This window comes from Anolis carolinensis, chromosome 4 (assembly GCF_035594765.1).
Source record: "Anolis carolinensis isolate JA03-04 chromosome 4, rAnoCar3.1.pri, whole genome shotgun sequence".
Lineage (NCBI taxonomy): Eukaryota > Metazoa > Chordata > Lepidosauria > Squamata > Dactyloidae > Anolis > Anolis carolinensis.
The window spans coordinates 17,326,559-17,352,469 of record NC_085844.1 but is presented as its reverse complement, the minus strand read 5'-3'; the positions used below and the strand labels follow the sequence as shown (position 1 = coordinate 17,352,469).

At 38.4% G+C, this 25,911-nt stretch overlaps 1 protein-coding gene across 2 annotated transcripts in view; it reads right to left on the bottom strand.

Annotated features, from left to right (window-relative positions):
• The window catches only part of fam91a1 (family with sequence similarity 91 member A1), a 35,071-nt gene extending 13,657 nt beyond the window's left edge, over window positions 1–21,414 (bottom strand). For both annotated transcript variants that reach the window (XM_003219411.4, XM_062980048.1), the window contains exons 1-15: window positions 21,206–21,414; window positions 16,078–16,162; window positions 15,200–15,351; window positions 13,912–13,969; window positions 12,679–12,746; window positions 11,724–11,837; window positions 10,841–10,931; window positions 8,486–8,548; window positions 7,506–7,612; window positions 5,779–5,817; window positions 5,558–5,670; window positions 4,765–4,883; window positions 4,060–4,172; window positions 3,714–3,800; window positions 1,617–1,749 (exon numbers count right to left, since the gene is read on the bottom strand). In XM_003219411.4, the coding sequence (XP_003219459.1) occupies window positions 1,617–1,749; window positions 3,714–3,800; window positions 4,060–4,172; window positions 4,765–4,883; window positions 5,558–5,670; window positions 5,779–5,817; window positions 7,506–7,612; window positions 8,486–8,548; window positions 10,841–10,931; window positions 11,724–11,837; window positions 12,679–12,746; window positions 13,912–13,969; window positions 15,200–15,351; window positions 16,078–16,162; window positions 21,206–21,277 (1,414 nt within the window). In that variant the 5' untranslated portion in view covers window positions 21,278–21,414. The remainder of the gene's footprint in view (window positions 1–1,616; window positions 1,750–3,713; window positions 3,801–4,059; window positions 4,173–4,764; window positions 4,884–5,557; window positions 5,671–5,778; window positions 5,818–7,505; window positions 7,613–8,485; window positions 8,549–10,840; window positions 10,932–11,723; window positions 11,838–12,678; window positions 12,747–13,911; window positions 13,970–15,199; window positions 15,352–16,077; window positions 16,163–21,205) is intronic.
• Between the last annotated feature and the right edge of the window lie 4,497 nt (window positions 21,415–25,911).

Below are 25,911 nucleotides of genomic sequence, written 5' to 3'. Positions count from 1 at the left end.
AACAATATAAATACGTAGAGATGGTTTTTGGACTGAGTGGACATTTTTCTTCCACCAAAGAGTTGTATGACTGGAAGCGATGTAAACAGACCTTTTGTTCACCTAGTTGTTTCAGCAAGCCTTTCAGAAGATCAAAGATAATAAGGAATCCCAGATATCTTGCATCTACTTTCTTTTATTTGTACTTTCAAAATATTCTTCCCCGGACTGAAATGTGAGGCAGAGCTGACTCAAGACACTGCATTTCCCCTTTTAGTTTGTTTCCCACCTATGGCATTGCAATTAATAATTTGGCATGCCTCTCATATTAAGCAATGCCTCTTGATCATCTTAAAAAATTTACTTTAAGTGACAGCTTGGATTACTGATATATCTACGCTGGTATTGAGAGAAAGAGGTGGTGGTGCTGGCAGCAAAGAACAAGTAATATGCAGGTAGTTCCAAAATGGACTGAGAGACATCTGAACAGATCCTGCCTGCCCACAAAATGCAATGGGGGTGAGGGGTTTGCAGATATTGCCTCTAGGATAAAGGGTAAAGGGAATGGTGCAATCTCACAGAAAAATATCAAAGCATCTATATATTTATCACTTTTTTGCAATCACCTTGAACTTAATCTGAAAACCTGAATGTAAATATCATATATATTTTCAAATGTTGTATTATTATTATTATTATTATTATTATTATTATTATTATTTACCCTTAGTGGACACAAAGTGGCTAACAACTTAGAAAGGGTGCAGTTAAAAACATATAAAAGGTAAAAATTGAAAGAGAATTAAACTAAGTCAATGAGTAAAACAATTCAATTAGAAATATAATTCTAAAATAAGTTAAACTGTGTGTTCCAGAATCTAGGGGCAGCCACTGAAAAGGTCCTCTTCTGCACCTTCACCCATTGTGTTAGTAACGGTGGTGGTGGACTAAGAATGCAATCTACACTGTAGAATTAATGCAGTTTGACTTCACTGTGTCTGCCATGACTCAATGCTATGGAAATATGGGAGATGTAGTTGGCATTGAACCATGGCAATTAAAGCAATGTCAAATTGCATTATTTCTAGATGTTGCCAACGAGAAGGGCCTATCCTGATTATCTCAGAACCTGAGTTGGTTCCTATAAGGAAATTCAATCTGCCAAATAGCTCTGATCTGAGCCACATAGAGTTTCATAGGTCATAATCAGCACACTAAATTAATGTGTATCATCTATACTTTGGGACATTCTTTCCAATAAATTCATCTGCAAACATTAGATCTAAACACCAATGTAGTCGATTTTGTTTGAAAAAAGTGACTTCTTTTAGACCAGGCATGGGCAAACTTTGGCCCTCCTTGTGTTTCAGATTTCAGCATCCACAATTCCTTACAAACTACCGGCTGTCAAGAATTGTGGGAGTTGAAGACCAAAACACCTGGAGGGGTGGAGTTTGCTCATGCCTGTTTTAGACCATATGATGCCTAAGACAATGAAATCTCTGCTCCCAAACATTATACTTATTAAATATGCTTGGAATTCTGTTTCAAAGCTAGCAAAGGTTAAAATAGGAAGTACCAAACACATAAAAACAGGCAAAGAGCTTCCAAGTAAAATGGAGATGTTTTTACTGTACCATTATTGGGCTGCTCAGGCTGAGTAACTTGAGCCACCAGGTCCTTGTTGTGTCTCAGGAAGAGTATTGTGTTTCGCAGTGTCAGAGCATGATCAAAGTATCTTTGTGCTTCACCCTCCCCTGTGCTCTGGACCTACAGGAGAGACAGGAATGTGTACTTTTTGTAATCTGTTTATGAGAATGGCAAATTGAATTAGGATATAACAAAGTATTCCAATGAATTAATTATGTTACTGCAGATGTTTTAAAGCTCTACAGAAAAAAAATTGGCCAAAGTAATAAACAGTATCATATTTCTAGTGTTTGAATTAATATAGCTTAAGAATTGTAAACAGTATTTAAAATAACTGAAAGCTGTTAGGTCAGTCTTTCCCAACTTGATGCCATCCAAATCGGCTGGATCACAATTCCCATAATTCACAACCAGCATAGTTCATATCCATGCTGCCTGCATTATTGCAGTTCATCATAAGCTAGATATATACACATGCTGATTTATTATTAGTAAATGTTTGATTTTTGTACCTATTTTATATACCTATATCCAGTGGCAAGAGGCACAAAAAATTAAGAATGTCTATATACATGCATTATTTTTGCTGTCTGCATGATACAATGGAACGAAAGAGTTATTTTAAAAATCTGATGAATACAGAAAAAGGTGAAATACTGCATCATGATTTCTAAGGGGGGAAAGGCGGGGAAGAGGAGCGCAGCGTTTTCCTTAACAAAGGGAGTGTTACTGTTGTTGTTGTTGTTGTTGTTAATAATAATAATATTAATACCCTGCTTTATCTCTCCTGTAGGAGACTCAAAGCCGCTTAACATAAAAGCATCAGCATACAATGTAAAATATAGAAATAAGCAAACATTAACATAAGATTAAATATAAACAGTATTTTAAAAATCCCAGTTAAAAACCATTAAAACATATTGAAAATTAAAAACCACAGGACCCCACAACAAGTCATTTGAAGACTTGATCTTAAAAACCATCATTTTTAAAAGCTGCCTGAATAAAATGGTTTTAGCCTTTAGTGGGTGACTGGGGGAGGTTAATAACAACAACAACAACAACTTTATTTATATCCTGCCACTATCTCCCAAGAAGGGACTTGGAGTGGTTTACATGGTAACAAAAGTGCAATAAAGAACATATAAAATACATGAAGGTTTGCCCACATCAATGAACAACACCAAATACAGTAGAGTCTCACTTATCCAACACTCGCCTATCCAACGCTCTGGATTATCCAACGCATTTTTGTAGTCAATGATTTCAATACATTGTGATATTTTGGTGCTAAATTCGTAAATACAGTAATTACTACATAGCATTACAGTGTATTGAACTACTTTTTCTGTAAAATTTGTTGTATAACAAGATGTTTTGGTGCTTAATTTGTAAAATCATAACCTAATTTGATGTTTAATATGCTTTTCCTTAATCTCTCCTTATTATCCAACATATTCGCTTATCCAATGTTCTGCCGGCCCATTCACGTTGGATAAGCGAGACTCTACTGTAACATAAAATAACAACTTACAATAATTAACAGAATGGCAAAAATAGCCCTCTAGGAAACCTTAGAAGGCTACAACCCCACAATGTGTTTGTTTTTGCCTAAAACGCTCTTAGCAACATGACGTTTTCTGCTGCTGGGCCATTTTAAGCCTAGGAGAGGCCTTCCTGTTTTAAAAAAGGCCTCTCGGGGAACAAAAATGTGCCACCCATATTATCTGGAGGGAATTTTTAAATTAAAAATATTTTTAAACTCTGGCAGTCACAAAAAATGGACCTGGTGGCTATAACTCGCCCACCTTAATGTGAGACAGTCAGTATGTGGCCTGGAAGCTGCATCCATATGATGAAAGGTTTTTATTAGGGTTCTTGGAGCTTTAATCAAGTTGCATCAGGGTAAGGAAAATATATCCAACTTGTGAGACAACATACTGAAAGTTATTGCTCTTTGGATTTTATGAATCACAACTTATGACGCCAATAGTGCAAGATACTATTGTAAAAGTACATGTGCTGTGGAAAAGCAAAACTATATAGGATGCATACATGAACCATACTGACCAACCTACTTTTACCTTTTCAAGCTCCACAAGAAAACTATCCAGTGACTCATCTGACAGTTTTCCAACTTCAAACATGGTGACGGCATGACTTTTTAAATTCTGTATGTAAAGAAGGCAAGATGGTGTTGTTTAGTTATTCATCCTTGTTCATCTATCTAGTATTCATCATTAAGAATTAGGAATACAGACAGCAATACACCCCGTTTTATACATAATTACTCAAAATAATAATATTGCAAGTTTGCTTTAAACACTGGGTATATCTAAACATTTCTATTACAAACATCATTTCCTGCCCAAAACTAAGGATTATTTTAAATGATTTTGAAATTTTTATAAGCTAAACAACTTGACTTACTGGTGAGAGGTTCCCCATCATTAAAAATGCAGTAAGGGTTGAATCAAACAAGAAAGCTATGCGCTTCGTGTGTCCGCTAGACAAACTCAAGCTGCTTATGCTGGCAGTATCACCTATGAAGAAGAGAAAAGAAAAAAATCCATGTTTATATATTTGATACCTACCAAAGAGCGAATCAATACACAAACTTGTGTGGGTGGGATATTGGAGGGATGGTGAGTTTTAAATGTAATTTTAATTGTATTGTCAAAAGCTTTCATGGCCGGAATCACTGGGGTGTTGTGTGGTTACTTGACTGCATGACTGTTCTAGCAGCATTTTTTCCTGACGTTTTGCCTGCAATGGTGGCTGGAATTTTCAAAGGAAGATGCCAGACAAAGAAGATCTTCTGAAGAGGCCAGCCACAGATGCAGGCAAATGTCAGGAGAAAATGCTGCTAGAATATACCTCTCAATGTCCCAGAAGGACCTGCAGATCTAGAGCCAGACAAATTATGGAGAACTGGAAAACTGTGGTAACTCTGCAAGGAAAAAACACTGGGGAGGGAAAATCTTACAAGTTGATTTTTGAATGATAATTGTAACAGATAGACTAGATTTAAACCTTACAATGCATACCACACAATCTCATGGCATTGATCTACCGGACGACAAGGAGGAATGCAGTAATTTGCTTAACTTGCGAGGGATGCTCTCTACTGCTCACCCTGGTCATCCTGACTGTTTGTGTCTGTATCTGTTGCCGATGATCCAGCCTCCTGCACAGGACTCCTACTTTCCCCACTGTCCCAGGATAACAGCATCTTCTGCGGGTCCAAAGTAGTTCTGACAATGGAATAAGAGATGTAAGAAATGCTATGTGCCATAGGACCAAAAGGATTTACCTAGTCTAGCACTCTCTTTCCCAACCAGACATTTCTTTGAAAGCAAACCTACAACTAGGAAAAGAGGGAAACAACAACGTAGTTCTACTGCTGTTCTCTAGCAGCTGATCCAAATAACATACACAACAATAATATGCAGAAGTGCTCTGTATGTCAGAATACGGTATAATGACACATGTCTCCATAATCCTAACAAAACTAGTCTGATTTAGGTAACAGATCCTAGGCTTTATAGATTTTCCCCTCTTTTCCTCTAGATTATGCCCATGATTCTGAAACTTTAATTAACTGGCTCAGTACATTATTTGACTACAGCTTTCAATGCAGACATGTTTTATTAAGTGTGATTAAAGTGAACGGCATACATGTGTTTTGTGAGGCTATTTTTACTTCAGTGTATTATTATAATATGGAATGTAAATGAAAATATTCAAGATAGATTTGTCTTTAACAGAGTGAGTGTTAACCTTTTAGCCTAGCTCTATTAATGAGCCAGAAGTGCCTCTGGATTCAATGGTATTTACATAGAGGTTAGTGCGCACAGGATTATACATTTAATATGTAACTTTCCAAATGTTGTCCACCTTTAAGGAAAGAATTTGCCCATGTACTTACTTCAGCCTATTTATAGATGGGACATTACGCCACGATGGATGAAGATTATCCAGATTGATAACTTGGCCCTTTTTATGAGCAAAACCTAACCGACAGTACATGGAAACGGCATTCTGAAGGGAAGACAACATTCACACATCAGGAATTTGCTTTAACAATTTTGAAAGAGAGGAACAAACATGCCCTTCCCCCAAGTCTTTAAATGACCAGTACAGGCTTACCTTCACTAATGACAGGTCTATCTCAAGGACATTTGCAAGCTGAAAGTATACAAAAATAAATAAGGATTAGTCATAATTTTACTGATCAAAGCTAGGAAATCCATTAGCACCATCACTGTACTCAAAGTATACCATCTTAACCAAACAGGTTGTTTGACAATAGTCAAATGACAGCTAGTCAATGAGATGACATCTGTCTGGCCAATTGGCCTAGCACTCCAATCTTAATTCAAATTAATTGTTTGAACAACCAACAGCCAAATGATTAACTGAGTTTTAAAAGACAGATGCACCTCAATATGCTAACTATGGAGGTTTTCTGGATTTTTCAGAATCACAGCAATTCTATTTAACAGGCTCCAAGGTTTTCATTCTATTGGGGTGGGGACAAAGCTCTATCATTCAGCAATCACTGGCATTTCTAATTAAAATGATCTCTGATGGAAAAGTGGATTGGCTCAAACTGTTAGCTGCTACTAGTCGAAGAAATCAAACAAATTATCTGATTCAATGTGACAGCTTGGTATGTTTATATACCAGAGTTGCAAATTAGAGAAATATCTAAGCAAACATTGTAGTATTTCTCATCATTAAGACTATTTCATAGTAACAGCACTTAGAATTTCTCTAAATATTCAAATCCTCTATATTTTTCTCAATAATTGTTATGGCACTTCGGCAAAGTAGCCCCACATTATCATCCCAAAATTACTGATAGGATGAAAATGAAATGATATCACACTTTTAGTAGACACACTTTGTATACGAATGGTCCCAAGTTAATTCCTACACCCCTAGGAAAGACTCCTGCTTGAAACCTTTCTCAGCTATTGTCAGGCTGGTAATGAGCTAGATAGATTCAATGGTTTGAGCACAAAGCACTTTTCAATGTCATCATGATAAATGCTTATCAAAATCTGTGCTGTAAATTCATGCCCCCATGCTCTTAAAGACCACATGCTCTAGTTTCTCAGTGACTGCATGCTCATTAAGTTTTATTTATATTATATCAAAAGCATTACATAATTTAGTATAAAACTGATAAAAATAGAAGGAGTACAAGCGGCTAAATATCTTTTAACCAAAAACGGGCAACAGTGACCTCATTGTCTGTAGCCTCAAACAATTCTTCCCTTGTACATGAGGCAGGACATTGCGGTCTGTTCTGCTCCACGATCGCATAAAAAGATATACAGGCGGAAAGATACTGTTTATTAAGTATCTTTCCACCTATATATCTTTTTATATAAGGAGTAGATTTGTGAATGCTTTCTCTCTTTTCCCTAATACAGAAGGCAGCCTCAACTAAATTCTATACATGAATGTTCAGGCAAAGTTTTCTGAACAGCAGCAAAATCACAAGTGGAAATTCTTCAAGGGAGAAAAACAGCATCACTTATGTGCTCACACTTATTGTGGTATAGAGGGTTAATTCCAGATCCAATTAGTTTCATACTTTGGAATATTTCCTTTGAGAATCATGGACTCAGATCCCAATGTCTGCATGAATGATTTGTACCATTTGTCTAGATTGTAAAGATCAAACACAAAATGCACTGGTCTCTATTCTAATGTAAAACTCTTAAGGTATGAAAAGGTGGCAAGGAATCAGCAATTCAATAAAAACAGAATATATTTATTCTCACAATGGATTTTGAATGTTTTCTTACTATGAATTAATTATGGATGTTTGTTTCCACATTATAGAGAAGTGCTGAACGACTTACTTCTGCTACATTTGTGTGTTCATCAATTGAAACAAATATCTTGTATAGCAGAGTTTCAAAATAATCACCCTGAACTCTGTTCATAACAAAACCTTCAAGCGGAGGCACTGAAATGAAAAGGGTATAAGAATATTAAGGCTGTGATATAAGGAGATAAAAAGGCATTTTTCTTTCAAAATTAGTGGTTCTCAAACTGTGGGTCTCCAGATGTTTTGGCCTTCAACTCCCAGAAATCCTAATGGTAAACTGACTGGGATTTCTGGGAGTTGTAGGTCAAAACACCTGGGGACCCACAGGTTGAGAACCACTGTTCTAAATGAAGACTTACTCCTGCATTCCTGTCTTAAAGAATCTGAAGAATCTGAAGAATCATTCGGGTTAATGCGATGTCCTAAATTTCATATTTTTTCTACTACAACAATATTTTACAAAATGAGAATTTAGCAATATTATATCTGCAGTACCATCTAGAAGGTGTGCAATTCTTTAAGTCACTAGAATAGCGAAATCTGCATGTATGATACTTACGCAAGTGCTCTTACTGAAATTTATTTTGTCTTAACATATTAATATTGTTCTTTTGAAGAAAAAACATATTAATATTGTTTTGTTTTATAACAAAATATACTTATTTATTATCTTCCAGATTTTAACCAATACTAAACTACTGAATTGTTAGAAATTTTCTACCTAATTCCTTCTGAAGTCTGCAGCCATTTTCTAAATAGCAATTTGCAGCATCCTTGAAAGGCTACTCTAGGCATCAAAATACCTAAATATTTAAACAAAGGAGCTTCCTGTTTACTTGTTTTCATTTTAAAAAACGTTATGGGAGGCACTTCCAAATATAGACAGATGTCTACACAGTTTTAAATATGACAATGGAAAACTGAAGATAGTGGCAAGTTAAATAAATATTGTGTGATAATTTTGTATTTCATGTGGTATCATGCAGAAATTGCTATAAAAAATGCTCATACCTGCTATGCAGCTGTCATCTGATATTGGTACATCAAGGTAAATAAACCCCTTATTATACAAGCCTAGCAGAAGGAGAAAAAGTATATTTACAAAATTATGATCATCTTTATCTCTAACTTCTTTAACATTATACTTTTATGTCACACTAATGGAATTAGGCAGCTGTCAGAAAACTGCATGTGAAATAACGTCGGTTTTTAATGGAATTTGCAACCTACTTTGTGCTACATTCCCAAGCAATCTGACCCAAGAAGACCTGGTTCCAACTCAATGGGGGCTGTTACCAGCCTCAGACCACATGAATTCAAGCATGAAATTGCTAAGAATATGCAGATCATATGAAACTGGCAGAGGCTTCAGCACATCAGGAGCAGGTCTCCCTGAAGTCAGGTTGCTTGGGAAAGCAACCCAAAGCAAATGGAGAATACTGTCAAAGGCAAAATACTAGCACAAGATTGGCAGTCTAAAAGAAGTATAAGGGAAAGGTAAAAAGAACCTTGAACTGCCTCTTTTTCATTGAGAGGTTTCACACTCAACTTGACCACTTATCCTGCCACTAAATTCTTGAGTAACAAGACATTTTTGTTAAATGAATAAGTAATGTACAGTCAGCTCTCCATATCCATGGATTCTACACCCATGAATTCTAGAAAGCAAACCTTGATTTTGCCATTTTATATAAGAGACATCATTTTACTATAACATTGTATATAATGGGATTTGAATATTCAGATTCCAATATCTATGGTAAGAGGGTCCTGAAACCAGATCGCAGTGGATATTGATGTGCCTCTGCAAGAACTCTCATTGTTTACCCCTAGTTAAGCCCTTTTTAGAGGGATTAATATTTTATGTGCAGTTTTTTTTTGGGGGGGGGGGGGTGTCAGTGTAGACAGTCTCTTTCCCTTTGAAACCTCTGTCGCCCTGCCCCTTTAAGAATCCCCCAGGAGCAGAGCCTCTTCCAAGAACACTTCTGGTTCTTGGAAGAGTCAGCCTTTTGTGACTGGAAGGTGAAGAGAGAGGAAGGCCAGAGGATCTACAAAATAGCACATCCAGTCAGAGTTGTATTCAAGTCCAGTCAGAGTTAAATATTGAGACTATCTTAGAGACAGTTGAATACCAGATCAGAAAGAGACAATAAGAAAAAATAAAGATTCAAGAGCCTCAGTTCGGCTAGAACTGTATACATCTCTCAAAGACTTTACCTCATAAAGACTTTGTAATGACACCCAGGAGGAGGAAAAATCTAAAATTCTTGTCAGTTAATAAATTCATGTTTGATTCAACTGTCTTTGATCTGTTCCCTGCACAGCCAGTTCACCTTCCAAGTAGTTAAGATAGTGTGGGGGTAGAACAGATATCAAAGCCTCACTGAATACAATAACTAATAACACCATGTAACAAAATTTGAATTTTTTTCTGTTCCTGGTTTGAAAGTGTTATTTCCTGTTTAATTACTTTGAAAGTAGTTGCTATACTCCAGAAACTTCATTTTGTGACTGCCCTGTTCAGAAGCAGTTGAATTGGTTGAGACTCGATGAGATATTCATTGAAAACCTACAGCAAAATGTGCTGCAGGATATCCCTCCCACAACATTTTTGCAGTTTAATAAAAATGTCCCATGTTTTATAGTAGAACCAATTAGGAAATGACATTTATAACCCAGGAACAAAAATTGTGCTACATGGTGCCAGGACACATATGACCCTCAAGACTTAGGAAATGTCTTGATTTAATATATTTCTTTTCTAATAAGCAATAGTGAAGAAAATATAAAAGGAGCTGAGGAAAGGGAATAATATTTTTCATCAAAATACCTGTGTTCAGAGAAGAGGGTCTCTGATTCGGAACAAGATATTTGATTATAATGTTTATCAAGACAGCTACAGCTACATTTAAAATTTTATCTAAATCAGGCATGTGCAAACTTCAGTTCTCCAGGTATTTTGCATTTCAACTACCAGCCGTTAGAAATTGTGGAAGTTGAAGTTCAGAATACCCGGAGGGCCAAGGTTTGCCCATGCCTGATCTATATAAACAACAAACAGGATCTAAACGTAGAGATTCACCAAAACAAGAAAGAAAGCAATCCTTCACTACCCACTGGGGCCCACAAAGCCTGTGCCAGAGGAACATGCTGAACAAAGTTTCTGAAAAAACACTGAGACCAGCTGACCCATAAACAGCAAAAGGGGGAATTCCACTCCTCTTCAGCAAGCCCCTCACAAAAGCCTAAGTACCTGTTTGGAGCACAGCCACCATCCCAAGTAAAAGCTTGGAGAATTATCACCCTAACTCTACTATAACATGCAAAAAGTGCTCTTCTATTTAAAAAGAAAAGAAGGTAACTTACTGTGAACTACATTGTAGTCCAGAGATCCAGAAAGCTGAGGACCTGAATCAATGATCTTATCAATAGCAGTTTTTTCAGAGGTAGTGCAAATCTAGTAAGAAATGTTTATATGAAATCACATACTTGATTAATAAACAAGTCTTTTTATTATTCCAGGGAGCATTTAGATTGGACTGATAAAGCGGCATACCTCAGACTCATTTTACAAGCCTACTGGGGAACCTACCAAGTAGAAAACTTTCAGTTAAAAGGCTTTTGCTATAACATCCAGTAATACTATAACTCTGAGTTGCCTAAATAAAACAACTGTCAGAGGGATAAGGACTGATAAAAATAAGTACTTTACTTTGGATATCAATCAAATAAAATATATTGCAGTATTATTTAATGAAATTCTTTTCAGATTACTTTTTTTGGGATTGTGCCTCTCAGAATTCATCTGTTGATATGAGCCACATTGGCTGGGGATTCTGGGTATCATAATCCCAAAAGTATATTTTCCAAGTTCCTTTTGCCTTGTAATCAGACTAGTTCAGAGAGTATAAATGTATCAATGGCTATTAGTCCTGGCAGATAAAGATGGGACTTCCTTGTTCAGAAGCAGTTTATTGCTGAACATTGGATGCTGAAGACATTATAACATATATTGGACACATTATTTTAGATACTGAAGTTAGTGGTCCACTAACTTAATGATTACTCTATGTTTGCATCAGTAAAATGCTGTTACAAGGAAACCAGGGGTAATTGACAGAAGGATGTTTCCATATATAGAATGCAGTTGTGTGATAGTAAACAGCAAATATTTTTGGAATTCCTGGTCTTGAGGGTAAGATGAGACTTTTCAAGTTTGTTAAAACACAGAAAATTACTGGGACAATACCTTTATGTCATCCTCTGTAATGTAACCAGCTTGTACCACCCACCAAGCCTCTACAGCAATCTCTACTGGCTTCATGGGGAGCAGATCGCGAGCAGTTTTCCTTCTGAAAAATTTCTGAAAATTGACATGACCTATTTAAGATTGAGGTAGCAAGAAAATACCCAATTTATATCTTATCCCAGAGAAACAAGTAATACATGCCCTTATTTTCTGAATACAGTGCAATAAGGTTTTTAAAATATGAAAACAAAGTGTATCCTCACTGGGAAGGAGGAGCTGTTTTTTTCACCTTTAATAGCCATCATGTGCAATATGTTATTTCAGTGCATTTTTAAAACATGCATGTTTAAACTGACTGAAAGATACTATAGTTCTGTACTTTGTTTAATTTCAGACAGAAAAAAGAATATATAACCGTTTGTATTTCTGTAATGTCAAAGCTAGGTTCTTGTAAATGAATTCTGGGATGAGAATGCCATTACTAAGTGTATAGCTCTAAACATATACTAGACGTAAGATAACCAATTTTGGCTGCCTGTAACAGCAACTTTTAACAGCTGTAGAGTCACCTTTTAAATCTATGCACACAATTTAAAGAATTGATTCTAGCATATAAAATTCTGAGTGCTCTGGGTCTTAACGTTTTTGCTTCTTCCATGATACCCCATTATATAGTGACAATGAAGGGCACATCCAGATGGTTTGAAAAAGAGTAGTAAATCTCAGATTATGTTTAGTTTATCCCATACACCTCATATTTTCATATTGGACTGCTTTTGGAGTTTAAAAACTAGAAGTTCAGAACAACTGTTTTGAAGTTTAGTTTTAAGGAATAAGATGGACTTCTTAAAATATGCTTTTGTTTTAAAGTCAAGTTAAACACCTCTAGATTAGACGGCAAAAACATGACATTAAACAGAGAAGAGCACAAAGAGAAACCAAGAGAAATGCTTACTTTGGATGATCTACACTGGTTCATTAAATCGATGTACTGGTTTCTTCCTATGCCAAGGAGTCTTAGGCCTGTGGGGAGGATATTACATTTCTTAAAATAAAATTACTTTAGAAATACACAAGTATGACTTCTTTCCAAATGATGATGTCTTTAATTGCTCCCACCTTTATCCTTGCCAAAAAAGGGGGGGAAATCAAATAAGGGAGAGAAATAATTACATAATGCCTTTGTGGGCACCAAAAACTTTGGTTCTGAAAGCATCTACTATTATTTGCTATTACAAGATATTTAGCTAGAAGCATTCATAAAGTTTCTTTAAAAACAACAACCACCACCACAAGATGCATATTGTTTGGAGCTGCCCCATCATGCATTCACAACATTTCTCCTCAGTACCAATACTTTACACTCGACTGCAAAGATGGCTGGAAAGTCAGTACAAAACACATTATTGTACCATGGCTTGGAAAGTTTAAAAAGGCTGTAAAAGGTTTCAGACATCACATACCTTTAACAAAAAATTGACTTTAAAAAATAAAGGATAGTCACTTATCTTAAAAATTTGTTCTAGGATCTGAGCATTAAGTATCAGATCAGCACATGAGGAAATGAAAAATGGGAGAAGATTTTCATATAAAAAAACCAAGACGTGAATGATCTGTGACCCCTGCTTTAGGTAATATGAAGAATGCTTCAGAAAGCCAATCAACAATTCACATTTACATCAGTGGAAAAGCCAACTTTGGACATGCCTGTATTGTGTTTTATAGAGTAAGATATATAGGAATAATGTAATGTAAGAGGTTCCTACTCTTGCATTACATTATTCCTACATATCTTACTCTATTGTTTGTTTTTCTAGGTCTACCAGTTTCCCATGGCCATACCTAGCATGGCTGACTGTGGAAGTCACAGTCCGAAACATCTGGAGGGCCAAACCCAATGGAAACAATCTAAATGTGATTAGTAAGGCTTGCAGCTGGAAAAACAAACAATTATTCAAAAGAGAAGTCACTTGACAGGTTGGCACTTTAGTTCCACAATTGTTGTGAAGTCTTTCATTCTCTTTTTAAGACATAAGACATTTGATCATTCTTTCAAAATATTCTCAAACAAATGTTCAAAAAGGGCTATCATGTAGCTGTTCTTTTCAAACCAAATAGATGTTTAAAGAATGATTTTGGAAAGAATGCTTACTTAGCACATGGAAACAGAAGGGAATCACATACTTACAATCTGCAGCAGTAAAATTGGGCAATGAATCATAGCTCTTTTCACTATTCATTATATCCTTCATAAAGAAAAGGGAAAAAGGCAGTGTCAGTTTAATTCCTTATAATTTCTTATTTCATAACAGTGTATAGATTTTCAGCAGTACAAATGCTGTTGACTTCATACCCAAACCCTTACCTTACTGAGATTTTATTTTGTTCTCTTGATATCACCAAGTCTAGAGTTATAAACATGTGGTGCAGTGGTTTGAGAATTGGACTACAACTCTAGAGACCAGGGTTTGAATCACAGAAAACCACTGCATGGCTTTGAGAAAGTCCCAATCTCTCAGCCCCAGAGGAAGGCAAAGACAATCCCCACCAAAACTAATTTTACCAAGGGTTGCCATATGTCAAAAATGATTTGAAGGCACACAATAACAACAGCAAATGTTATAAATTCCAATCCCTTCCAACAGCAGAATCTCACATTAGATATACAAGATCCAGGAGAGGGAAATTTGTGACCCATAGAAGTTCCACAAATCTCATCTTTTGGTAGAAAATTTTTGGCTGAAGCTGTTGTCTATGCACCCTTAGTTGCCAAGATAATCTCCTTTGTCTCCCATTCTGATTGGAGGTATCTTTGTCAAAAAATCAGAAGTGACATTAGCATTATTTTTTTAAATCATCTCTAGGTCATTTTTGGTGCAAAAGACGCCTTTATTTCAACCAGAAGCTGGAAATCAACTTCGAGATTGCAAAGGAGTCACTCAGAACAAATATCCTTTTAGAAGCCTATAAACAGCTTTAGTGAGGATGTGCTTTTTAGGTTGCCCCAACAATATGGATTAGAAGTGAAGCTGTGCTGTAGTACCAGGTCTATTGGGAAATATGTGCAGTCACCAGAGCTGGTATATTTTCCCTCCCTTTGCAAAACCAAGAAAACGTTCATTTTTCAAGAAGGAACACCAAGTTCCTAATACACAAACTGTTTTATTTCAGTGGAGGAAGTGAAAGTAAAAGAAAGTAATGCACAGCAGTGCTTCCTCAACTTGGGGGGGAAGGGGGCAGGACTCCTTCTGCTGTTTACAGGGTTGGATGTTCCTTCATAAGAACCATTTAGCTATAAGCCCAAAGTGCAACTGCCAGGGCAGCTTGATGGAGATTGTGTTTCCAAATACTTATTAACAATAGTATGCTGGCAAAAAGCTATCAGTAATGGACATGTGACTGTATTTTGGCAGGCATTATGTTGGGCTGCATTAGCAAGAATTGCTACAAGAACACAATACACTCATGAAACTCACCTCCATTATTCCTGTATAGTATGAAAAGGGTGTTATCCTTAAACCTTTCACCATGATGTCAGATAAGTGGTATGGGTATAACATGAGATGATCTCTACTGTACTTTAGCAGCTCTTCATAGTATTTGCGTTCATCTTTCTTGACATGCTTCACTGAGAGAAAAAAGAAACAATGGTACATTTACCAACAGCTCCCATAAACTAGCCAAAATCTTGATTTTTATGTTAAATGAAAGGCTCAAAAAATTCAATGTAAACTTCAAGTCCAGTTACACTGAGATTTGGAATATGCTCTGTATACTGCTAGTCCATCAAAAGGGGAGAAAAGTAGCAATGAAATACATCACAGAGTTGCAGAAAGACTATTTTTCAAAATAAGTGTCTTCTTACAAATAAGGAAAACTTTTCTAGGATCCAAACTCTTAAAGCGAGACCAACAAGAAATGGTCAGGAACCTGCATCAGTCTGAGTTGTGTGTGCACTCACATTCTAATATATAATGTGGAATTAAATATTAGGAGGAAAAATAGTACACAGATCTCACCTATGCCAATATATTTATGATTTTGATTGTTTTTAATACAATGGTAACATATAAGACTTTCATCTCATTTCATCTCTACAACTCAAGGTAAGATACCAATTTCTATGACCTCCTTGTTACAATGGTAAAATATATTTTGATGGAGATCAAACACTTCTTAGCTGTCCTTATACCATTTCAGAAACATCCACATGATGTTGTTTCCTCCCTTCTTCATATCAGGATACTCTCCATTAGTCATTGCAGAAGTGAGCACATTTATCTGATGCAACTATTGTGGGTAGCAACACCCATTAAACAAATCCTCTTTCCCCATTTTGTATTGCTTCACTCACCTAAGTTATTGCGGTACCGTAGTTGATTGCGGATACTATACAGCACAACCTGCTTCTCATATTCACGCTGTGAGTTTCCAAGACCCTATAAAGAAACATTCATTTAGTCGAATTACAACGAGTTTTGCATAATTTCTTGGTATTATTCACAGATTAATCACTGATCCTGAGGACACAAAGCTCGGAAGTAAATATCACAATTACTTATGAGTAAATATGTTCAGTGATGCACCTCTCAGTATTTAACATAGTTTGGCCAATGATCATAGAGAGATGGTAAAATAGATGTTTTCTTTATAGCTGCAAGAAAAGCACTTGAAAATATCCTCCATATAAACTCATTATCTCTGCCCTGCTGGTAGCATGCTGGTACCACCCTGGTTTAGCATTCTGAAAACAAATCACAGCCATCCTTCATTTACATTCTGCCCTTGTGTTGTTGCAAGAAGGAAAGTAGAAGCTTCCATAGGTAGTCCTCCACATTTATGGGCTGGCATTTTTTGGATCTGATTTATTCAAATTTGATTACAATGCTCTGTCTAGGAATCTATGTCCTCCACTATAATTCTATAGTCAACATCAAGCAGAAATTAACCAGAGGGTTGTGCTGGATGTTCTAGAGATTCCTAGAGACATGTTCCCTCAAGTAGAAAACAAAAGCATTTTTTTAAAAAATGTAATGTTTTCATTTTCAATGGGTCCTGTGTCCCCCATCACAGGCTCCATTTACACCAGGCATGGGCAAACTCTGGCCCTCCAGGTTTTTTGGACTTCAACTCCTACAATTCCTAATTGCCTACTGGCTGTTAGGAATTGTGGGAGTTGAAGTCCAAAACACCTGGAGGGCTGGAGTTTGCCCATGCCTGATCTACACCGAACATTTCTTGCAGATCAAAGCTGCAAACTGTAGCAGCTATATAACAAGGTTTTAAAAGTGCACAGAAGAAAGCTCTTAATGGTCATCAGTGATCTGTGGTTTGTGTGGAAATTTACAATAGTCATGAGTGTTAAAGAAGTTGGTTTTTCTCCATCTAAAAGGTGACTTTATAGTCTACATTACACTGAGTTTTATCTAGCAATGTATCCTTAGATTGTTAGATTTATTCAGTTTACTTTACATGCACACACGCAATGTTTTCTCAGTTACAGAAATAATTAACTAAAGAAAGTACAGAGCTCCTGTCACAAAGCACTACATACAAGTCGTATTCTTTGTATTTTTCTTTACATTACCACAGAACATGTGCCCAGAAAAGACCAGCTGGCTTATGAACTGACATAGCCTTTGAATATGTCACACAATTTCCCCTTAAAACAGCCTTCTTTATTGGAAACCACTTTAATATTAAAAGAAACAACAACTTCACATTGACCCTATCACAGTGGGCATTGTATCAATCATAATCACTGCCAAACTGCCTCAATTTTTCTCAATGTCAACATGAATTGAATGCTGGTGGTGAAGACTAACAATGAACAAATGGAACAGGAACGTGGTTGATATATAACATTAGAAGTATTAAATTTAAAATTGTCAGTTGACAAAGGCAATTACTGTAAGTGCAATTTTGCCCAAAAGAAGCAGTAACCACAACCAATAGTTTTCAGGACATAATTGTCCAGTGGCAAAGAGTAATAAACTACTGGGATCAGGAACCATGATTGCTATCTTTTGAATGCTACTAATAAAACAACTATAGGGGCCATGTACAAACTCAGAAGTAAATGGTACGCTAGGCAGTAATATGTGCAAGATAATAAACCCAGACCAAATATTGCAAAAGTGTAACAAACACAAGATAGAGATTGTGGGGAAGGGGATGGGACTGTATGTAAAGTCAGCCTGCAATTATGGTAATTCACCAAACTTTAAACAAGTATACACTATGTTTGTTAGTTTATATAAATGTGCATGCTTAAATCCATGCTATCTTAGAAGCATCCTAGAAAGGATGAAATTAAAGAGTGAACAGATAGACAAAATAAAAACTTTAAGAAGCCATGCTGGAACAGCACAAAGCTCTCTTTAGCCCCGTGGTTCCCAATGTGGGGTACATTCCTCACGAGGGGCAATTTGGTTTTTAAGGGGGGCAATTCAAGAATGTCTTATTAACAGTAAGGGGTTTTTTTTTTTTTTGCATTTCTTATGGTTCTAGGGGTTTCATATACAGGATATAAATATATATATTGTGATATATTATGACATACGAATATAGACAACGGTCCATTGGTGACGATGAGGAGGGGAGAGCCTGCTCATAGAGAGGAAGAAGTGGAGTGAGAACAGAGTGAACTAGAGAGCACATGAGCACAGAAAAGGGAGGCCACTTTCCTTCCAAACACCCCATTCCGCTCAGTGTTCCTTTAACATTACAGGTTATACAAAAATGTCTTTTTGTTCTTTGTATGAATGTAGCAAGAAATCTGTGAAAAAAATCCAAAGCACAATTATTACTTTCACAGGTAAATCAGTATTTTTGTATGGATTCTCATATAATCTCACTGAATAGATTTTGCAATGAAGTTGGACACTTTAGTTACCCTGAATTCCATGCAGATATCTCAAATCAATTTGTTTGTTTTTCTTTTAATTTAATGGCCTTTTATGCTTCCTCCACATAAATAAGAGTTCTAGACATTTGCTTAGGACAACTGTGCAACAACTTGAACTAGAGTCGTGCCTTTATTTCCTCCACATAAATAAGAGTTCTAGAATTTGCAGGATAGTGGTTTGGTGCTGGAAAGGATGGAAACTGCATGTGAACTCGGGCATTTTAGAGTTCAAGTCACTATCAGTTGGGGCCATAATGTTGCTCCCAGCACAAAACATGAAGCACTGCTCTGGCTCAACAGCCTGTCTTGCGGTCAACCAGAGGCTCGAATGGGAAGTTTGCAAGTAAGAGATAAGCTCAACAACACCTTTCCCATTTTGCTCCCCAGCAAATTTTCTGATAGCACTATGTAACACGATTTTTGTTCCTGGGTTATAAATGTCATTTGCTAATTAGTTATATCAAAAAAATGGAAAATATTATCAAACTTTGTTGTCTGCACAAAGGTTAAAATGCTTTGAATATGATTTTCCTGCTTGGCAAAGGGTTGGACTGGGTGGCCCACAAAGTGTCTTCCAACTTCATGATTCTATGATTCGATATTTTCATTAAGGGAAAATTACAAAGTGCCAAGACTGAAGGAAATCACAATACTATTGTCAGCCACAAAAACGAAGTTTCTGCAGTATAACAACTACTTTCAAAATGAGTACCTCACAATTAAATAGGAAATAAGACTTTCAAACCAGGAACAGAACATATTTCAAATTTTGTTATGTTGTGTCATGAAAGTAATATACAACTTCCAGAACTAGTGGTATTTATTTATTGTGTCAGAAGAGAATTAAGAAAACAATTATTATGTATGAAAAAACAAATGCCATGGTCTCCGAGTGCCTCTGGTGTCATTGTAAGAAGGTCCTCCATTGTGCATGTGGCTGGCCTCAGACTGCATTGTAGTAAGTGGTCTGTGGTTTATTTTTCTCCACACCTGCATGCCGCAGACTCCACTTTGTAGCCCCATTTCTTAAGATTGCCTCTGCACCTTTTGGTCTTGTGGACTCCACTCTGTAGCCCCATTTCTTAAGGTTGGCTGTGCATCAAGTGGTGCCAGAGCGCAGTCTGTTCAGCACCTCCTATGTTGCCCAGACTTCTGTGTGCCCAGGAGGGAGTTTCTCATCTGGCATCAGTCACTGATTGAGGTTCTGGCTTTTAGCCTGACACTTCTGGACTCTCGCTTGCTGAGGTGTTCCTGCAAATATCTCTGTAGATCTAAGGAAGCTATTTCTTGATTTAAGATATTGGCATGCTGACCAATATCCGAACAGATGATAGGCTGGAGGTGTCAATGCCTTGGTTCTTTCATTACTGGCTGTTACTTCACAACTGGTATCAGGTCATAGAATCATAGAGTTGGAAGAGATCTCCCAGTCCAACCCCCTGCCAAGAAGCAGGAAAATCACATTCAAAGCACCCCCGATAGATGGCCACCCAAGCCTCTTATTAAAAGCCTCCACCACACTTCAAGGTAGAGAGTTCCACTGCTGAACAGCTCTCACAATTAGAAAGTTCTTCTTAATCATCAGGTGGAATCTCCTTTTCTGTAGTTTGAAGCCATTTTCTGCATCCTAGTCTCCAGGGCAACAGAAAACAAGCTTGCTCCCTCCTCCCTATGACTTCTTCCCCTCACATATTGATAAATGGCTATCATGTCTCCTCTCAGCCTTTTTTCCTGCAGGCTAAACATGCCCAGTTCTTTAAGCCACTCCTCATAGGGGTTGTTCTCCAGACCCTTAATCATTTAGTCGCCCTTCTCTGGACACCTTCCAGCTTGTCAACATCTCCCTTCAATAACTGTTCCCAGAATTGGATGCAGTATTCCAGGTGTGGTCTGACCAAGGCAGAAAAGAGGGGTAGCATGACTTCCCTGGATCTAGACACTTGACTCCTACTTATGCAGGCCAAAATTCCATTGGCTGTGTTTCATTACAACGTGTTCACTCTGTCTGGTTGTGATCCCCAGGTTGTGCTGATCAGCTTTCATATATTATTTCTCTCACTGTGAGAGCTGTTCGACAGTGGAACTCTCTCCCCGGGGCCGTGGTGGAGGCTCCTTCCTTGGAGGCTTTTAAACAGAGGCTGGATGGCCATCTGTCGGGGGTGCTTTGAATGCGATTTCCTGCTTCTTAGTAGGGGGTTGGACTGGATGGCCCATGTGGTCTCTTCCAACTCTACTATTCTATGATTCTATGATTCTATATTTCTAGCACCTACTTTTTGCTTGATAGTCAAGCACTGCTTCTTGTAATACCTATCATTATATAAAGCCCTCCAGGTGTTTTGGACTTCAACTCTCAGAATTCCTAACAGCCTCAGGCCCCTTTCTTTGAGGGGGAAAAATGAAAGGGCCCCGAGGCTGTTAGGAATTCTGGGAGTTGAAGTCCAAAACACCTGCAGGGCCCAAGCTTGCCACATAGGGCTGAAGCATTTAAAGGGCTACAGGTCGCCAGAGGGGTCAATCTACTGAGGAAAGCACACGCTCTTATTTACGGGTGCCGGGAGGGGTCAGCCAGTACCTGCTTGACGCTGGCGGGGAGGCGGGCCCAGGGGTAGTTGTGGCGGATGTGGAACTCGACGTCCACATTCATGGCAGGCGCCCTCGGAGGGAAGGGGACGTGGCGGCCTCTCTCACAACCGCCTCGGCTTCGGACTGGGCCCGGACTTCGCTCCTCCGCCGCCCCGCCCCCTTCCTTCTCCTTCCCTCACGGCGCGCTTCCGCGTTAGGGGCACCGCCCCGCCCCTTTCTGTCTACGTCACTTCCGGTTGTTCTGCCTCGCGGGACTACGAACCCCGTGATGCTTTGCAGACGGCAAGCGGGCTTGGTTGTGTGACGTCAGCACGCCTCGCCTGGATTCTTCAGCCGAGAATCTGTGCCTCCTTCCCTTATATCTATTCCTCTGGGCTTTAATAGAGATGTTTATGGTATTATAAAGTAATAGGCAGACATAATAATATGTTTAGAAGTCCAAGTTGGCAGGTATATTTTGGCTGATTGGTTGGTTTGTGTCAGAAAGGCTCTTCCATGGTTTGATGGATCTGGGCCAAATTTGGCACACAGGCCCCATCATTGCTCAGCTTAAAATAATTGAGAGGTCCGAACTAAGGGAACCACCCCTTTCAGACCCAGAGAGAAGGGAAACAAAAACAACAAAGTGGATTGGCTGCTGCTGGGTGAAGTGGCCCTCTGGGATATCACTGGGAAAGACAGGCAGAGAAGCATATTGACTGTTGCTAGGTAAATTGACTCTCAGTGGTGTCATTGACAAAGAGGTAGAGAAGCAAATTGACCCTTGCTAAGTGAAGTAGCCCTCTATGATGTTACTAGTGAAGCAGATTGGCTGTTGCTAGGTGAAGTGGCCCTCTGATGTCCCTGGGAAAGAGGCAGTGAAGCAGATTACTGTTGCTAGGTGAAGTGGCCCTCTGTGATTTCGCCGGGAAAGACAGGTAGAGAGGCAAATTGACTTCCTAGGTGAAATGGCTCTCTGTTGTTGCTGGGAAAGTGGCAGTGAAGCAGATTACTGTTGCTAGGTGAAGTGGCCCTCTGTGATGTCGCTGGGAAAGACAGGTAGAGAGGCAAATCGACTTCCTAGGTGAAATGGCTCTCTGTTGTTGCTGGGAAAGAGGCAGTGAAGCAGATTACTGTTGCTAAGTGAAGTCTTCTGTGATGTTTCTGGGAAAGGTGGGTAGAGAAATAAATTGACTGTTGCTAGGTGAAGTGGCCCTCTGTGATGTCACTGGGAAAGACAGGTAGAGAAACATATTGCCTGTTGCTAGGTGAAGTAGCCTCTGTGATGTTGCTGGGAAAGAGGCAGTGAAGCATACTGGCTGTTGCTAGGTGAAGTGACCCCCTGCGATGTTGCTGGGAAAGACAGGTAGAGAAGCAGATTGGCTGTTGCTAGGTGAAGTGGCCGTCTGTGAGGTCGCTGGGAAAGTCAACTAAGTGGATTGGAGCGGGGTGAACTCACGCTGTAAGCCCCAACTTCTGCCAACCTAGCAGTTTGAAAACATGGAAATGTGAGTAGATCAATAGGTACCGCTCCGGCGGGAAGGTAATGGCACTCCATGCAGTCATGCCGGCTACATGTCCTTGGAGGTGTCTACTGACAATACCTGCTCATTGGCTTAGAAATTGAGATGAACACCAATCCCCAGTGGGACACAACTAGACTTAATGTCAAGGGAAAACCTTTACTTTTACCTCTCTTTTGTGCCACCTAGTGGGTAAACATTATGAAGTTGTAAGTGGAACATGAGCGCATCTGACCCTACAAACGGAGGCGAATCCATTTCTCTATAAAAGCCATGCTTGAAAACACAGCACTATTGATCAACCTATAACAAAAACTAGTTTGTCTATTTTTTTTAAATGGCACTTGGAATGTTCTTTTCTGCCTGTAGATGTCATCCTTTACTGTTTTAATACTCACCCAATATAATGTACGGTAATTGTGATATCAGTTTAAATTGAGATAGCACATTTAATTCCTGAGGAAAGTGATGGTGAAAAATAAACAGAGCCTACAGTAAAGGATGTTCTTGCGGAACCTGCCCGTTATATTTTGATTTCTAACTCACTCAAGAACATAGGCAAGATCAGTCGGGAGTTTTAAATAATATGTTACTCATTAGAGCGTGAATGTGCATAATCTTAACTAAACAAAAAATCCCAAACTAAATATGTCCTCTTTTGTAGGAATATCAGTTGTGAAAGTTTGCTTAGATGAGATTTGGGGAGAAGGCCTTCTCAGTCATTGCGTGTGTGTGCATGCATCTTTGATCTTCCAGAAAGTAGACCTTTCTGCTTCAAAAGGCTTTGGAATGAGATTTGAAAGCCCACCTTTAATCTTCATTGCTAGAATTCTTTGGTAGCATTTCTAAAAGCCTGCACAGATGGCTTTCTATTTTCATAGAAAATGGCAGTTCAAGCCAAAAAGAGGAGCAATCTTCTACAGAATTATTTCCATTATGCTTTTGCTGCACACAACCAATATGTAGATGACATTTTGGAGTCAAAATAATAATTTGGTTGGGAAAATATGATGTAGTTATGACTTTACTATCTGTCTGTCTGTAATTAGTATGTGATGCCCCTTCTACACTGTCCTATATCCCAGGATCTTATCCCAGATTATCTGCTTTTCCTTTCCAGTACTTAAAAGCCTCATCTCTCTTGCTCTGCTCTTCCCATAAATCCCTCTTCTATATATATAAAAGAGTGATGGCATCACGGCAGTGGACAAAACAACAAAAGTAAACACCCCACAACCTCGAAAATTGACAGCACAACCCCTCATCCATGCCTCTAGGTTGATACAACAAAAAGAAAAGAAAAATAAAGTCCTAATTAGAAGGAGAGGAATAATTGTTTTTATCCAATTGCTGCCAGTTAGAAGGCTAAGCTCCGCTCACTTGGTTTCCTAGCAACCCACTGAGCCCAGGGGACCCTTTACCTTAACTATCACCAATTCCTCAATACTTTATTTCCCATACCACCATACTTCGCCACAGCAACGCGTGGCCGGGCACAGCTAGTATCCTATAAAGGAAAACACATCTTTCTAAGCTATAGGATCATAAATTTGAACAGTCACATATTTCTCATCTCTGCTTTGAGCAGTACTTTGGGTCAGTGATACATCTGGTCCTCCAGATATTTCAGACTTCATCTGCCAGAAGTCCTTACCTGTATGGCTCATGGTCATGAATTCTGAGAATTGAAAGCCAGAGCATGTGGAGAATCAAGGATAAAATCCACTGCTGTAGATCAGAAATGGCTCCATTTTTTAAAAAGCCTTTTCTCTGACATTCATTGAGAAGCATTTAGTTGTGTGTAAGCTTTAATTAAAAAGATCTGAATGGGTAGTTCGGGGCCTTATATTAATCTAATTCACTCTATTGCACAAAGACAAGTTTCTACTTCCTTGAATATCCAAAGTAATTAATCTGTGTATAAATAGATTTCCCCTCTCTCCTACAAGTAAAATCACAGTTTAATTGAACCGTGGTTCAGCTTGAAAGTGTCCAACGAACGTCATCAGCCACAGCTAATACAATCCTCTGTGCACTAGAGACTAGCTAGAATTATGTAATCAGCATAAGAAAATAGAATGGCGGTGTAGGCATATTTGCTGTAAGCTTAATTACTTTATTTCCCCCAGGTTTGCTTGGCGCAAAAAGGCTAATATCAAGCAAAGAGTTCCACTTTGATGTTTGCTAAATGGTGCAGAAAAATAAATAAATCACAGGTCTGCTTCCAAGGAATACACTATAATTTTACTCACTATGTAATGGCAAGACACTCCAGTGTCTGAGACATGAACTCATACTTTATGTAGGACCTTTAGTTCTTTCTCTTGTAAAGTCTGCTATAGTTTAGGTCTCAACTGAACGCACTTCTTGATAGTAAGTGTTTCAGTGATGGGATAAATTGCCTAGACAGGTGGGGTCTCCATCTTTGGACGTCTTCAGAAAGAGGTTGGACAGCTTCATGTAGGGGATGCTTTAGCAGGAGTTGGTTTTGATGGCCTATGAGGTCCCATCCAACTATGGGCCCTTCCACACAGCCCTATATCCCAAAACATCAAGGTAGAAAATCCCTCAATATCTGCTTTCAATTGGGTTGTCTGAGTCCACACTCAGATCATGTGGGATTTTCTGCCTTGATATTCTGGGATATGGGGCTGTGTGGAAGGGCCCTATGATTCCTGTATCAAAGGGACCAAAGGATTCAATATTGTCTCCTGGAATTAGCAAGCAATATGAAACTCTCAATTGATCTGGCTGCATAAAGAACTGGGATTAGACATTCTGGTTTAGTGTTGACTGTAGTGGCTTAACATTTGTTATTGGGGAGAGTGTGCTGTATTTAGGCATAATGAATTAACTCCCATCTTTCAACCCTCCTTCCATTCCCTTACAAAAGAGAAGCCCTGCTGAAGGATCTCATGAGCCCTATCACAGAGCTGTATAAACCCTGCCAACATGGCTGTCACATCACCTCTTAACTTTCTCTTCTCCAGGCTAAACATACCCAGCTGCTTTCACCATTTTCATCCTCCTTTTCTGGATGTTCTCCAGCTTGTCAATATCTTTGAACTGTGATACCCAGAACAAGTATCCCAGGTGGCATTTGACCAAGGATATCTGCAAAGATACCTGGTTTCAGCTAAAGACCTGAGGGGTGATCTAGTCATTGCCAAGTAGATGTTCTCCTAATGTGGCT